Source organism: Homalodisca vitripennis, chromosome 4, assembly GCF_021130785.1.
Source record: "Homalodisca vitripennis isolate AUS2020 chromosome 4, UT_GWSS_2.1, whole genome shotgun sequence".
Classification (NCBI taxonomy): Eukaryota; Metazoa; Arthropoda; class Insecta; order Hemiptera; family Cicadellidae; genus Homalodisca; species Homalodisca vitripennis.
This window is the reverse complement of record NC_060210.1, coordinates 148,348,227-148,364,981: the sequence shown is the minus strand read 5'-3', so window position 1 is coordinate 148,364,981 and position 16,755 is coordinate 148,348,227. Positions and strand designations below refer to the sequence as shown.

Genomic DNA, 16,755 nt, shown 5'->3' with positions numbered 1-16,755 from the left:
CTTGTTCATTTTTACCCATTTTTTAGGCTGTGCACATTGTAGTATATACACAATAATAACAGCGATACAAAAGTTAGGTGGGCTGGAGGTTAAAAAACCAGCACAGTTTAAAGGAGAGAGATCATCAAGGTCATGCTCCATGAGACAGGTATGGAATGGAATCCACCAAATGGCAAAGAAACCAAAAGAACACAAGCAGAGGATCTTAGGCAAAAGTAGCACTCCAGACATCCTTCTTTGGCTGGGAGAGACGTCACATCCCAACACCTTTAGTGAAAATTATTACCTTTAGCTGAGGTGCCAAAAAAACGCCTGGTATGGTTTTAAAATTTTTTAAATTTCACTGTCTAAAAATTTATTTTGTTGGAATTAATAATGAATACGAAAATCAATCAAAATATTAGTTAATTTATATTGTAGTGATATAAAAATAAGTTAAATTAAAACGTGTTATTTTTCTGAGGGATAATAGATCAAATATTATGAAATAGCATTGGATATTTTAACATTGATTAGTTGTCAAAGGCTATTCAAAACTTGTAAACATATTTATCATACATTTATTAGCGCATTGACTGTGGCAGCCTTTTTACGGCACAGAGGCTGAATGGTTCTCCTTGGCCTCACTCGTTACAGACCTACAATGAAGGTGTTAATACAGGTAGTTAAACTTTTTAAGTGAATCAAATATTCTTATAATTCAGTGTTTGTGCATGAAATTTTGCAGACCTAGTTCTTGATACAAAATTAACACTCTCTTACAATATTATTATTAATTAAATATACATCAATTTAATATTTACTGGTAATTCTTCTCCTTGGACATGAAAGCTTTTTTCAGTAGATGTAGGGCATCTGTAATCGTGGTTCTGCCTGGGCAGTTGAAAACACTAGCTCCAAGCCGTGCTCCAAGATCTTGTGAATCCATGGTCCATTCCTAGACGGTCATCAGTTACTGTTATTAGCATATTCTGATCGGGAATTGAAATGTTTTGAGTATTGTAGCTGTTGTTTTCTCTCTGGAGTTTTATAAGAAAACCCCATGTTTTTCTCCTGTCATAATTTTTTCAATAATTTGTCATCAGCTTCATAACAAGGAATGATGATGGTAGTAAAAACAAAGGACTACTTTTACTTATAAGTTTGGAGAGTAATTACAACACAATAAATGTACATACTTCAATAGTGTATACTCATTGTTAATATTTAGATTGATATTTTTTTATACCTATTAATATTAATTTTATTCAGGCTCAAATTTTAACAATGAATTGTTTTACGTATAAAATTTAAAACTATACTGTTTAGAAATTTAAGCCCTCAAGGCAAGCAGTTGAACATTAAAACATTAAAATAGCTGCACAATATCAAGAACACACCATCCATCACAAGAATGGAGAGTTAAATAGGCAGGAAACAATGTTTACACGACTCCGGCAGATGCCTTACAGCACAGAGGGAGGACAAAAAGTAGCCGATATCACTCAATATACTCCAGCAGTGAAGGTGTTAACTACATACAAGGTAACTTCAGTTGTAATCATCAAGTTTTTAAATAAAACTTATTTAGATTCCCTCTCATATTGGAATTTCTGACAGTAAAAAAGCTTGCAACTCCACAAAGACAGCATCTGTAATTAAATACTATCCATTTTTATTTGACATTGTAAATTTGTTTATAGAATGTACTAAATGGCTATGTTAAAAGCAATGTTAAGTCCAAAGGTAACAGAATGTTTTCGTTGAAAAATAACTTTTTATCCTATATCTCCTAAATTTTACCAAGTTTAGTGTACAAGTTTTAAAATTACTTTTAATATACTTTGATTTGAACATTCTACAATAATAATATATCTGTAATAGGAACAATCATGAGTAAAAACTTTAGAATTCCAAAAAAAGTAACTTAACAAATTATTCAAATTTGACTTACTTCCTTTTCAACATGTGAGGCACAACTGTTTGATCCATGGGGTACTGGATTGAACACCGCATGCCACACAACCCCTAGCCGTGACCCAGCCATATAATCTGGAAGGTAAAAACTCAATAAACTTTTCAGTGATCCCAGAAATAAATAAGTTTATAATAGTTTTAAATCAAACAAATTCATCCTAAAGTCATGTGCAATTTTATTTTAAAATGATTTTAGGTAAATTAAAAAAACGGGATCATTAGATATAATTTTCATGAAGCTCATCATTAATACATAAGGTTAAAGTCTTGCAATTACCTCTGTGCTGAATGGTCTTGATTGTAAAAATGTTTTTTGCAACATCCAAATGAAGCTGAATAGCGAAAGGCAAGCGAACATGTAGACTTCTACTACGAGTGGCACCATACCACTTGTTACTCATCGGGTTGTAGACTTGCAGACTTGTTATACCATTCCAAGAATATCTATTGGAATAATGTAATATAATTGTGACATATTCTTGCAAAATAAACAGATACAGAATAATAATTAAGTAAAAGTAGAAAGTAATAACTGTTATTAAATAATAATAGTTTTAATGTAAAAAGTTGAGAATGCCTATAATGAACCAATTACTGACAAAGCTCATGATAAATTCATAACGAAAGTTATAATAACCATATTATTTCAATAACAAATTTAAAAATATAATGAGATAATAGAAGCATTGAAAGAAAACCACCTCAAAAATCTATTTACTATTGCCAATCACACAAATTTTATAATTTGGTACTCATTATGCCAAGTATAATAAAATGTCTAGCTGTTTGAGTATGAATACCACCATAATATAAAAAGTCTTAAAAATTGGATTCTATACTCGTGAAACTTAAAACATCCCATTACTTTTAGAACGCACCTCGAATGTATGAAAAAAATGCAAAATAATTGGAATAAAAGAACTCCATTATCTAGTTAACATTTGCATTCTCACCCCAGAGAGTAAAAGATTTGCATTTTAATCTCAGATATATTTATATAAAATTTGTTATACTAAATAAAAGTTATATATATATATATATATATATTTGCATATTTTTGCTTTTCCATTATGGGTTGTAAGTAGTCCATATTGGCATAATGGAATATAATAACTTCTGGTCGCATTGTGGGCTTCTATTAGCCAATTATGTTTCCCAGTTAAATTGTGTTTTTAATTATAAGGGTAGAGTCCAGATAAGCCCAATCCATGTCTCAACTGTTTTAATAAAATTAATTAGACCACAGAGACTTACTGTAAAACTGTTGCTAATACAACGCTCTTTTGAATTTTATTAATCATTTTTACTTTTTCACTGCAAGTTATTTTAAAGGACATTTTAGTACTTTAAACTATGAGATACTTACATGTCCAACAGATATAAAACAGCTTGTAATGACAGCATGGCCCTCATTGGTATTGACAATTTATCACCCCATCCTTGTATTATTAAGCACAACAGTACACACGTAATTATACATGTAACCAATACCGAAAATAAGAAACTAGTTTCCATAGTAAAAACAGCTGAGGAAAACAACAGATCAGTAGCGCTACATAGCGGTGAGTAAACTCAGCTGATTCTTCAACTTCTACATAAAACTATAATTTATAGAAAATTCACAAATTTGTTTGAGAAAAATAATGAAAGACTGTTGTTAAAATATTCCGTAAAGATTCCAGTTAGTAAAGATGCTCACGCAGTCTACAAGACATTATTAGAAATACTATAATTAGAACAAGACAAAGTAAGAACTATAGAAGGTAACATTAAAATCATTTCGCTTTTGCGACCTGAGGTAATCACCGTACCGCTAGGTTCTGATACTGCATGATGACATATTTCATCAATGACCCACAATGGGTTAACCAGTGGAAAACTCATTTATAACTGAAAGAAAATATTGTATAAATGTACTAAATATTATCTACACATAATTATATTGAAATTTTAATTTAACCCTAACTATCAATTATAGCCCATTATTAAGAATGTTAAGCATCTTTTGGTTAAGCCTTTGGCTCATGTAATTAACTCTTCTTTTGTGAGTGGCATTTTCCCTAACAGATTAAAAATTCTAAAATTAAAACAATATTTAAGAAAGGTAACACAACTGACCCAAGTAATTACCGTCCATTGTCTATATTACCAACATTCTCTAAAATATATGAAAGAGTCATGTATATAAGGCTTGTTGAATTTCTTGAGAACAATAATAAATTTGATGATGAGCAGCACGGATTCCGATCTGGTAGGTCTGTTATTACTGCTGGCATTGAGTTTGTTGAATCAACATTAGATGCTATCGATAGAGGAGACCATGCTGTTGGTATCTTCATGGATCTCAGTAAAGCATTCGATAGTGTCTGCCATAGCAGCCTTATTGGAGTTTTAAACAGCTTAGGTATATCAGGAATCGTTTTAGATTGGTTAATCTCGTACCTAAAAGATCGAAACCAGTATGTTGAACTATCTTATATTGATAAGGACAGCCAAATTAGCTTTGTAAAATCACAAATTAAAACTATCAAATATGGAGTGCCTCAAGGTTCTATTTTGGGGCCAATACTATTCCTGTGCTATATTAACGGTCTGCCAAAATCTAGCATTAACAGTAGGATGTTTCTGTATGCTGATGATTCCAATCTTCTTGTTTCTCATAAATCTTTAAATGAAATTCAAAATGTATCCAATCTGAACTTAATATCAATACTTAATTATTTTAGTAGTAAAAATCTATTGTTAAATCCTGATACAACAAATTTTATTTCTTTCAGAACTAGGCAAAACAGAAATGATGTAGTACCTTCAATTGAAGTGCTTGACACAGAAATAAAACAGGTAGACCAGACTAAGTTTCTAGCATTAATAATTGTGGATAAGAACTTAACATGGGATAATCATATACAGCACATTGAAAAGAAAATATCCTCGGGGTTATTTGTTTTATATACTCTCTCAAAATACTGTGAACTTGATACCTTGAAAATGGTTTATTATTCTCATATACAGTCCCACATTTCCTTTGGCGTTGTGCTTTATGGAGCAACAAATGATAAAAACTTGTAAAAAATTTTGATATTACAGAAAAAAGCCATACGGATTATGCTTAAACTACACCATCAAGAATCGGTAAGACATTTATTTTCGAATCTAGGCATTCTAACTATTTACGGACTTTATATATTGGAAACGGTACTTGTAGTAAAAAAAGTAAATGACACATTACCAAAATTGGGGGCTTCGCACAATTATTTAACTAGGAATCGTAATCAGCTTGCAGCACCACATATAAATCTAAAAATTACCTCAAAAAAACCAGAAGTAGCAGGTATTAAGTTTTATAATAGCTTACCAGAACATATTTTAAAAATTGATAGTTTTTTACTTAAAAAAAAAACAGTAAAACAATATCTTATAAGTAAATCTTTGTATTCTTTTGATGAGTTTTTTATAAACTGATAGGTGGTTGTGAAATACACTGTTAAAATAAGGTAATTTAATTATGTCCATTTATTATGTAAATGTATGTTATGTTATGTATGTTATAGTTGACACCATTTGATGTTTGTATGTGTATGTAACTGTATATGTACAAATTTTGAATAAAGAAATTTTGACTTTGACTATATTCTAAACATATTGCGGATTTTACAATCCTCCACTATGAATACGTAATTAGAAATTACCTCAAATCAAGTTCAGTATTGCGTGCCCTGCCCTCATCATCTTGGCTAACACTACCTCGAGCAGATATTAAGGAGCCACTGCGTGTCTGGATCAACGAGGGCACACCTAGGTCGGTCGGCTGATTCCGCATCAGAAATAAAGGAAACATGAGGCGTTGGTAGTTTACACTGAACTCAAAATAAACTGAACTCAGCTTTCTAACAACTGTAAAGTCAAATTTAGAACACAATCAGTGATGGCCATTACAAGCATAAAGTATGTAAGAAATATAAGTAATAAGTCACAATCTAAAATGTAATTGTTTCATTATTGCTTTATTTGCTTAGTTAATCTGTCTGTGTACTATATTGTTATTTTTAAATAAAATTTTAGGTAGTTTACTTGTTAAAACTAGTTGCTATTATATAGCTAATGTACTTACTATATTTTTGGAATTTTGTTTCGAACAGTACAGTTTATGAAAAAGAAAAAGAAATCAGTCCGATATCTTATGTGTGGACTTTGGATCCAATAAATCACTCATCAGTGTACTGGTGTCTTCACTTCAATACTCCCTAGTTTGAGGGTAATTTAAAGTTGTACATTTGGTATAATTCAAGACCAATACAAATTTTATTTGGAATTTACTATCATATAATATGTAGTTATTACACTGTATGTGATATTGTTACAATAAACATATTAATTAAAAATGTAAATATAAACATTATGAAATAATTGTTTCAAGGGTATTTATGGTTACAAATGAATACAGCTATCAGTTATTCATGTCACTGATAGAAAATTATAGAGACTCCTACAATTTGATAATAGAGCATGTTCAATTGATGTAATAAACTGGAACCACAAATGCAATAAATAATGTAGAACCATCCTTATAACATGGACCACAAATACCTGATACAATTACTCGTATTACTTTTAAACGAAAATTTAAAAGTAATAAAATATATTTTTTAATTGAATAATTAAATTGAAGAATGATAGTAGACAAACAGAAATGTTTCATTTTAAACTCCAATGTAATGAAACATGTTGCATAGTAATTAATGTATTCTAAATTTAAAGGAAAATACTTGTTTATTAAGTTCAAAAATGTATCCATTGTTTTCAATAAGCAAACTGTAATTCTCTCCACAGTGAGTGCTGCACAAACTTTTAGTTTTTAATTGGAAAAAAACCATTGGAGTCTTTTTTTATTTTACTGTCATTAATACTTACTATCTAAACAAGATGCATCTCTTTAAGCAAACTAATAAAAGCCTTATCCTAGAGAATGTGTACTTTATAAAGAAAAGGCATGCCATAGGACGAAGTGTGACATTTTCTTAGCTAAGAGTTAAGAAAATGTCACACTTCGTCGGAGATAACTGACCTAAAAGAATGAGTCAGTTATCTCCGAGAACTGAATTGCGCAATGCTTGTACCAGTCAAAAGGTTATACATCGACAAACAGTTTTTTTTTACTGATAACTCGAACATAATGTCACTATTGTTTACTCAATTAAATTATATCATACCAGATGGTATTACAGAATTCTCTATGAACAAAACATAGATTTTCTTGGACTTGAGATTAAGATTTTTCTAACCTTTAGCTCATAACCTAAAGATTTCAATTACCGTTTTACCTGTAGATATATTATGGAAAGATGAAGTATTTAAATATTGGGTTATAACTGTTTTTTTTTTCCGTCGATTTTAAATATCAGTTCCAAGTGAATTTCTTCTTGTTTCTTTACAGGCATTTTAAGAGTTGTTAGAAATTCTGCAATCTTCTTAAAGTTGATGCTTGTATCTACTGTCATCTTGTAAAGTTGGCGTTTGATGCCTTCTCCCACTCCTTCGGCCTTTATATACAGCTAAAAATTAAAACAACAATTTATTACATTCTTGAAGCTCTTGCCTTATTGGAAATGATATATTAATTCAAACAAACTCTCCAATAACATAAAGTTTTTTATTTTTGTGAGGCCTTTCGTACTCAATGAGTACATCTTCGGACTCACACAACTGAATGAAAGTAATAATAACAATAGTAACATAAACAATTTTGTACTAAATAAAAACATATGTCATTAAAAATACAAAGAGGTAATATTCTATGACAGCACAGTATGTTATATGTATATATAAAAATAAAGTTTATATTTAGTTAAATCAAATAAAGTAACGGTGAATTTTGAAAAGGTCCAGGTTCGTTGTTTACCAGATTATTTTGGTTCTTTTTTATAAAAATTGTTTCATATGCATCAAGGAATTTTGTATTTTGTACTTCTTTTAATAATTTTGCATTTGAAAAAGAGTGTCCAGTTTGAAGTGCATGTTTTGCCATGGCTGATCTTTCTTCCAGAATGGATTATTTTCCCAGAATCTGGAAGCGATATGTTGACGATATTTTTGCTGTTTTCGACAAGAAACAAAATCTTCAAAATTTTATCGATTCTCTCAACTCCTTTTATCCTTCTATCAAATTCACTTGTGAAATAGAAAATGAAAATCAACTCCCATTTCTCGATTTATTAATCATGAAAAATACGAATGGCCATTTTGAATTCGATATATACAGAAAACCAACACAAAATGACAGATTCATTCCAGTTGATTCATTTCATCCCCCATCACAAAAAAGAGCAGCTTTTCACAATTTAATCCATCGGCTTTTACATACTCCATTATCAACAGAAAATTATAAAAAAGAAGTTAAGAAAATAAAGGAAACTGCTTTATTTAATGGCTACAAAACTAACATGATTGACAATATGATAAAAAAGAAAAAGAAAATTATTGAAAGAAATTCTAGAACAACCTTATATCAAATCAAAAGTAAAGAACCTGAAAAATGGATATCTGTTTCCTACAACAATCTATCTACAGATATTACTAAAAGTTTTAAGAAACATGCCAATATTAATGTATCTACAAATTCCAAAATTAAATTAAAGAATATATTAGGAAATCCCAAGAATAAAATTAATGAAGAAGAAAAATCTGGAATTTATCAAATTAATTGTGACAATTGCGATTTAAAATACATTGGCCAAACAAAAAGAAAGTTAAAACAGAGAGCTAAGGAACATAGGGCATGTTTAAAATACCAACAGGAAGAAAGATCAGCCATGGCAAAACATGCACTTCAAACTGGACACTCTTTTTCAAATGCAAAATTATTAAAAGAAGTACAAAATACAAAATTCCTTGATGCATATGAAACAATTTTTATAAAAAAGAACCAAAATAATCTGGTAAACAACGAACCTGGACCTTTTCAAAATTCACCGTTACTTTATTTGATTTAACTAAATATAAACTTTATTTTTATATATACATATAACATACTGTGCTGTCATAGAATATTACCTCTTTGTATTTTTAATGACATATGTTTTTATTTAGTACAAAATTGTTTATGTTACTATTGTTATTATTACTTTCATTCAGTTGTGTGAGTCCGAAGATGTACTCATTGAGTACGAAAGGCCTCACAAAAATAAAAAACTTTATGTTATTGGAGAGTTTGTTTGAATTAATATAACAATTTATTAATCAATAAAAGTATAAAATTCTATTGTTTGTATGTCATATATATTTTTAACAGCCACACTATTTTTTTATCCATAAAGAATGTTAACAAATTAGGAAATAATGTTTATTATTTCTCATATTAATTGTATTAAAACGATTTTTAGGCTTAGAATAAGACACTGTTACAAAAAAAAAAAAAAAAAAAAAAAAAAAAAAAAAAAAAAAAAAAAAAAACTACTTACAGCATATGAAGTTGTTACTCCCAATGAGTGTTGTTCTGTCATAAAAATAAAAACATTCGGTAGACCTGTCCGTTCACTTCCGATTGACAATAGCTGCAGCATACCACCATAGCCCCTCTCTTTGTCTTCATAATCTAACAAATAATTTCCAGTTGCCCAAGGAGTGGATTTCCTCTTTATAGATCTTGAAAGCTGAGATGCAATCAATCCTCTAAAAAGAATAAAGTACACATGTAACACTTAATAATTAATGATTATTTAGCATTATCTCGGTTTGAATAAAGATAAAATAACTCAGATTATTGTTGAATACTGGCAAAAGAAACTGTAATTTAAAGTTTCTGTAAGATTATTTTGTTTAGTAAACCTGAACAATGGAAACAGAAAATGTTTATTGCAATAAGGATGGCAACTAAGTGCATAGTTAGTACCATACACATATCTTTTAATTTACAAGCAATACTTTTTCAGGAAATTACAATGACAAGTCATGTCTAATGCTCACATGTTGTAGTAACATGGATATGTGGTGGAGGCCAGAGACTTGATGGTGGTGTAGAAATAGTTGTAGAGCTGCAGGCTGGGCTCAGTCTGCATGTACCAGTACAGGCTGATAAGACGGTCAGATGTAGGCTTGGACAGTATCAAAATGGTCATAGCTGCAACTCGCATCTCAAGCGTCTGTGATCGGTTGTTCAGTAGTGGCCAGAATAGCTCAAACGCCTGTCATAACATAAGGTTAATGTTTGTGTCTCGTGTAAAAGAAATACATTTAATTAAAACTACAAAGACTAGAGAATTGTTAGGATCTTCAGTTTTGTAAAATAAGCTTTGAACCACTATGGTATCAATCTGACTGATTTACACTGCTGATGCCTAATTCCCACACTTGGTAAGGTCCATGTTGTCAATTGTGGATTGGTAAGAGCAAAATTAGATGAATCACGGAACTAAGGAACACATGAGAAAGTTACAAATTTCTATAGAAGATTTAAAACACAAAACTGGCACACTCAAAATATTGAAAGGTAAACATTCTAAACTAGTTTACTGATTTGAAAATATGATAAAATATATTCTAAAAACATCATTCACAACAAATGGGAAAGTTTCCAGTTATGTGACACACAATTCATACATTTAGATACTGAAAAGAATACTATGTAAGTATCTCTTCTAGGCCCGAACTCAGACCAGTTTTTTGGATAATTTTACTGGGGCACGGGACAAGCCCCGCTACATGTCTATGGGGTTATAAGACCGAGCCAAATATCTTTTCCGGGGCCCGCAAAAGCTGAGTATGGCCCTGATCTCTTCTGGTGTATTGTAAAAATAAATTTAATGAATCATTTTTTAAGTTAACAACTGAAGAGTACTACAGAGTGTAATGTTTATGTACAAATTCGCTTACTTTATCAGGATTAGTGTAGGCAGTGTTTAGGACTGCCCAGGTAGCCAGAAACTGGATGTGATGGTCAGAGGTAGCCTGACCTGTGATAGTGGGGGTCAGATAGTCCAAGATCTGTTTGAGAGCAATGTTGCTCAGTCCCTGCAGATACAACATGCGCTCTTCATATTCATCGCTATCTGGAAAACACAAGGTTTTATCTCCATTGAACTTCAATTTACTGACAAAAGCATTTTGATATTTTAATAGTGTGAATTTTGTAACAGTACATTACAATATAATTATTATTGTGATTCAAACTATGAACAAAACAAGGTTACTGACAGATTAAAATATTACCTGTAAATCTATCAAGGTAGAGTTTGGCATATCTGTCGATTGTATCTGCTTTACACTGTCGTGCACATGTTGAATCTATTAAAGTTGCAAAACTTAGAATTGCGGAATATCTCACATCTTTCCCAACAGGTGGTTTCAGGTGAAGTAATTCCTAGAAACATAATTTTATACTGTAGATATTCCCATCACCAAACATTAACAAATGATATAAAAAGGGCCTTATGTTTATTTTCCAATAATAAATGTATCTATAATTCTGTTATTATGTTTAATACTTTTTACAATATTTTGTAAACTACCTACTCACAGTTCTTGGATCTTGTTTATATTTGAGATATTATAATTAAAACATAAAACGGTTGAAATATTTTAAACAAGCGTTGAGTATTAAAGGTATTAAGAGTATTAAAGGATTGAGTATTTAATCCCAACTTTGGATTAGTATTACTATACTTACAAAATTCATAATCATCTTGTCAACTGTAAAATTTCCTGATTTATATTGGTGTAGATTGTCTCAACAAGCATGTAAGAGCAAACACTGTTGTAAATTACCTATGAATTCTAAACCCTTATTAAATTTTAACACAATAACTGAGACTTTCAACTAATATTTTTTGAAAGTTTGAAGAACACCTTGATTCGTCATTATTTTTTTTAGACCAACCAGTCCCTGATGCCATTAACCATTATTGTGATGAAACATGGATTCCTGTTTGCAAACAGCTAGCACAACTATGTGTATGGAAGTGCACATAACCACACCGATTAGAATAACACAACTATTCTCAAAGAGATATTCATGTCAACGCTATTAACTTTGCCATAATACTTTTTTTTTTAAGTCAAATGATTTTCTTGTTTGGCATCTTTGAATGATGGTCTGTTTGCTTTAAATGAGCCATAAAATGGTTTGATGTTGCCTATAAAATAAAAAAAAATAAATAAAATCGGTCCTGACCTGAAACCCTGATGAGTAAATACCTGATAAGTATTTATTACTTAGATGAAAGGAACAAGTTTTTTTCTCATGGTCAGCCTCACTTCTTTGAGTTTCTCTCTGAAGAACCCAAGCTAACCTTTCAAATGAGATCCTACCAATTTCAGAACCTAAAACCACTAACAGATCTAGTATATCATCTAGTGTGACAAATAGTTTCTGGATTGGATATTAATATTCACCTATATATGATTATTACCTATCATGAGTTTTACTAACCTTGCCCTGCCATCAAAGTACGAACAAAGCATCTGTTTCCTTTTTGTGGATAAAGGGCAATTAGGTGGTATTGACTTGTATATTTTTGTGAGTTTGACGATTTTTGTTTCTTGTCATTTATTAATAGTCATAGTCATAGTGTAGGCTCAGGATGCACTAAGCGAGACATCTTGGTTGATGAGGAACTGAAGAAGTTCAGGTTGGAGGGGAGAGTGTTTTCAGTGACCTCAGCAAAATTGATTTGATTAAGTTTGTTGTGGAAACTGAGAATTTAGCTATTGTTAAATATAGTAAATAATTAATTTCTAGGTGCACTACTTCTAAACTCCTGTCAGTTTAACTGTGAATACAGCTGCCATCACTCACTTGAATGATAATCACCACCAGCAGTGGTTAGGTCAATTCTGCCATAATTTAATACAGTAAACAATTAAAACAGTTGCATTTAATTTAAGTAAAAATACAAAGAACATTTTCAGAATTTTTGTTCCAATAGTTAAGAATAAAATAACAAAATTTCAGGTTCTTCCCCCCTGCCCATACCTGGATCCCCCATGGCATGGGGTCTGCAGAGTGTAACTACTGTTTAAAAAGTCAACAATAAAAATTATAAAAGGTCAAACTTCATATACATATGCCATCACAGCTGGATTGATACTGAGTGTGGGGATTCTCTGACACCAACAATGTTGACTCTAACCCCATCCACCATCAAAACTATTCCCTGAACAGCGTCTTTAAAGTTATATCTTGACAAATAATAATAAAATATACACCTCAAAGAGGACATCTTCAAACTTACTTCACACTGCGTAAGAAGATCCTCCGTAGGCTTCCGTTGATAAAAGGGGAAATTGACTAGTAGACGTCCAGCTAAGAGACCTTTAATACGTTCTGTCTTGACAAGGTCCCTTATAAATAAAGCAGATTGAGAGGAACCCACGACAGGCACCAACTCCCAGAATAAGTGTCTGAAATTAATAAAACTTTGTCAGCAAGACATTGGATTTGCATTATCAGTGTCTTGTGTTCTTTGTATTTTCTATCATACAATCAAAGTTTAATAGTACAGTTTATTGTCAGTTTCGACAAAAATAAACAGTACTTTACCATTGGGATGATATATAAAATTATATCACTAAGCTAAAGCTCATGAGTAAGAAGAAGATATTAATTAAAAAACACTATTTATATAATTTTTGTTTATTTTTATGATTAGATAACAATCTTGCTTGCTGGTATGAACAACATATTAAATAATAATGGAAATAAGAGAAGTAATTTGGAACATTAAATATGAATAGAATAAATATCTCAAAACATTATGCTATTAAGGTAATTAAAGACAAAACCATATCTGTATACATGTCATAGAACATATAAATAACATATCAATATATGTACATACAAACCATATATAAATTTCTTCGTGTTATATCCTGCACACTACATATATTTTTTTTCATTTCATAATCTTGAGGACCACTTCTTTAAAGAAAATTTGAGGTTAACTCGTCAACCAATTGGGAATGTATAATAGGATGTTCAAAAAGTAGCTTAATATTTTCTGAACAATTACAGATAAAGCAATAACCCTTAGTACAACATTACTATTAGCTACAAATCTAATTTTAGAAGCTACTATCAGTTTTCTGTCATATCAGAAGGATGCCCAACAAGTAGCCAGAAGAAAATCTTAAATGAGAACATAGGTAACATAGTACATCAAATTCAAAAGTTCTATTAGGATATCATAATTCCACAATCCGACCTATAAAGGTACAACTCTTAAAAAATGGTGCTGGTTTACAGTTTTAAAAAGTTACAATGTAGTCCTGTTGTGAATGGCTTAATATTCTTTTCTTAGCTCAAGTTAGGAAAGTGAAACTTAGTAAATGCACCTTAGACCAGAGAAATAACTTTTAGAGTGAATATTATATGACTAAATGACTATTCACATTCAGTGGAGGATGGTCCACTATGAGTTCAACAAAAATGTAAACCGTAGGTCAAGATATACATTATTTCAAAAATATGTACTGTATGTAAGAGTCTGGTTTTTATATTTGACTTAAACTCATATTAGTCAGTAATTGAAAATATTAAACATGTACGCGAATATTATGTGTTAAAAGTTATTTTTGTCATTCCAAATATTCAAATTTATTTAAGTTCATGTTGCTGGAGATGGCGGGGCAGTTATTAATTTCATACAGATTTTTTCCTGACATCTTTAGAATAAAAAAAAACACACACACATACATTTGATTCGTAATTCACAATGTTCATGTGTATACAATGTGAATTACAAGCGATTTATATTTATAAACTTTTAACAGTTCAAAACAACAGCTTGTGGAACAAATAGTAGAATTTAGTTTGTTAATGATATTTTCAAATGCATTGTCACATGCTGTGATGGACTGGATTGAAAACAAAGGTCACAGTGATCCATAGGCATATCCAGGGGGGAGGTTTGGGGGATTGTAACTCCCCCCCGTTGATAAAAATATTCAAAGTGTATTTAACTTGTGTTAAACTGAAAGCATATTCGTAGTAAAACAACATATCATAGTTCAGTTTCGTTTTTATTTGTTTTGATAGTTTAACTGTAACAGATGAAATAATATAATAAAACACAAGACTCAAGATTTGTAAATTTTCGGAATGACGAGTCCATCTGCGATCCATGGGGGTTATAATACAGACCACACTTCCCGTGCTTCGGGCGAGAGAGTGTTCATTTTCAAGAATAAAACATAAATAAATAATAATAACAAAATAGAATTGGCAATCATTTTCTAGGTTGCCACCAAAGGGTTGTTAAAAGCAACAATCAAGCCCCTGGCACAGTCAAATTTTACTCTAGCTCTAAGTTTTATGTTGAAACTTCTTTAATTCATAATAAATATTAATTCTGGTGGGCCGTTGATATGTAAAATATAAGTATCTTGAAGTTCTCGTCTGTTAATTTCAAATCTTTTGATTAAACAAGTTTGGCTGTAAAAAATTATTAATTTGTCTCACAAAATCTCTTTCATTGAATACTTTATTCTAATTTTCATATTGAAGTGTTTTTTAATACTTTTCATACTAAAAATTATTAGTTTTATTTTTTCAGGTTCAGCGTTCTTGCTTCTAAGAAACTGCTTAAAACGCTAATTTGTTATGTGAAAAATTAACAAAAATGTTGCCTATACTTAGCCTCCCTGTCAGATCTCAGGTTGAAGCCTGTAGTAGTTTGTCTAAAACTGTTACCCAAAAGGATGTCTAGTATGGCATTAGAGTCTTTTTTATCACGAGTATGATGACATTAAAATATAAAAAAAACAAAATAAACGTTTTTTCTTAGATTTATTTGTCTAGGTTCATTAACTGCACAATGCATGCAGTGGACGTCAACCGCTCAGCCGCAGTAAAAAAACACACAATTACTAATTTCATGTCTCAAAATCTACGTAGTTGTATACACAGTAAATATATCCTCTATAAAAATAAATGTAAATTTATATCCCAATATTTTTTGTCAGGGATGATATGGTTTATAAATTTAAAAACATATAAATGTTAAATACATATTATTGAAGTAATAAAGATACACGCCTATATTTTCAAGTAAAATATATGTAATATATATTTATAAAAGATAAAAGATATGTATTCTGAAAATCAATTTTAGAATGTATAAATTCTACGTAAAAGGTGGAGGATGTGTCTATTAGTTCTTAAGATATAACTATTTTCCAAGCCTCTGTTATTCTCATTAATACAGCGTAATTTTCTTGAAATTCTGTTGTTTTTCTTTTAATTTTTAATTAACTTAGTTTTAATTTTTGTTCTTTTCTTTTGGCGATCTCCAAAAGGGTAAATTTTCGTTTATGTTATAGCCGTTTTTATAGAGCATAAAATAAGAATAATAATAATTCTCTCAGACGGCTGTTACAATTTTTAATATTATTTGCATTTAACATATTCTGGGTGGGGGACGTGGTGCTCTTGTAGTGGTAACCCACTCCATTAGGTCATCCTACATATCCCTATGCAGCGATCAACAGCAGGTAACTAACTATAAGTTTAGTTTAGCCTTACTATTGTGACTTCGCAATAACAATTCTTAAAAAATAAATGCTACAAAATATTTTAAGTAAGGTATTTTTCATGCGGATTCCAAGAAAAGAAACCTTTTTGCAGGGGAGGGGGGTATTCTGTAGCCCCACAGAAACTATTTCCTCCAAAAGAATGCTGGGTGGACCATTAGTTCGACTGCCATATCATACTTAAACTTATGCTGCCCACTGTTCGTGACTAGGAGAGAAAGTGGAAAAGAGCCACCATCTTAGTCTAGCATTTGGATTTACTCTTATTTTACTCTGTGG

At 30.8% G+C, this 16,755-nt stretch overlaps 1 protein-coding gene across 1 annotated transcript in view; it reads right to left on the bottom strand.

The window, feature by feature from the left end:
* The window catches only part of LOC124360293 (vitellogenin-4), a 58,153-nt gene that overhangs the window by 17,378 nt on the left and 24,020 nt on the right, over positions 1 to 16,755 (bottom strand). Inside the window, 11 exon segments of the mRNA XM_046813797.1 lie at positions 804 to 937; positions 1,934 to 2,031; positions 2,234 to 2,400; positions 5,646 to 5,850; positions 7,278 to 7,335; positions 7,338 to 7,508; positions 9,414 to 9,624; positions 9,919 to 10,136; positions 10,825 to 11,000; positions 11,161 to 11,311; positions 13,182 to 13,350. Of these exon segments, the coding sequence (XP_046669753.1) occupies positions 804 to 937; positions 1,934 to 2,031; positions 2,234 to 2,400; positions 5,646 to 5,850; positions 7,278 to 7,335; positions 7,338 to 7,508; positions 9,414 to 9,624; positions 9,919 to 10,136; positions 10,825 to 11,000; positions 11,161 to 11,311; positions 13,182 to 13,350 (1,758 nt within the window).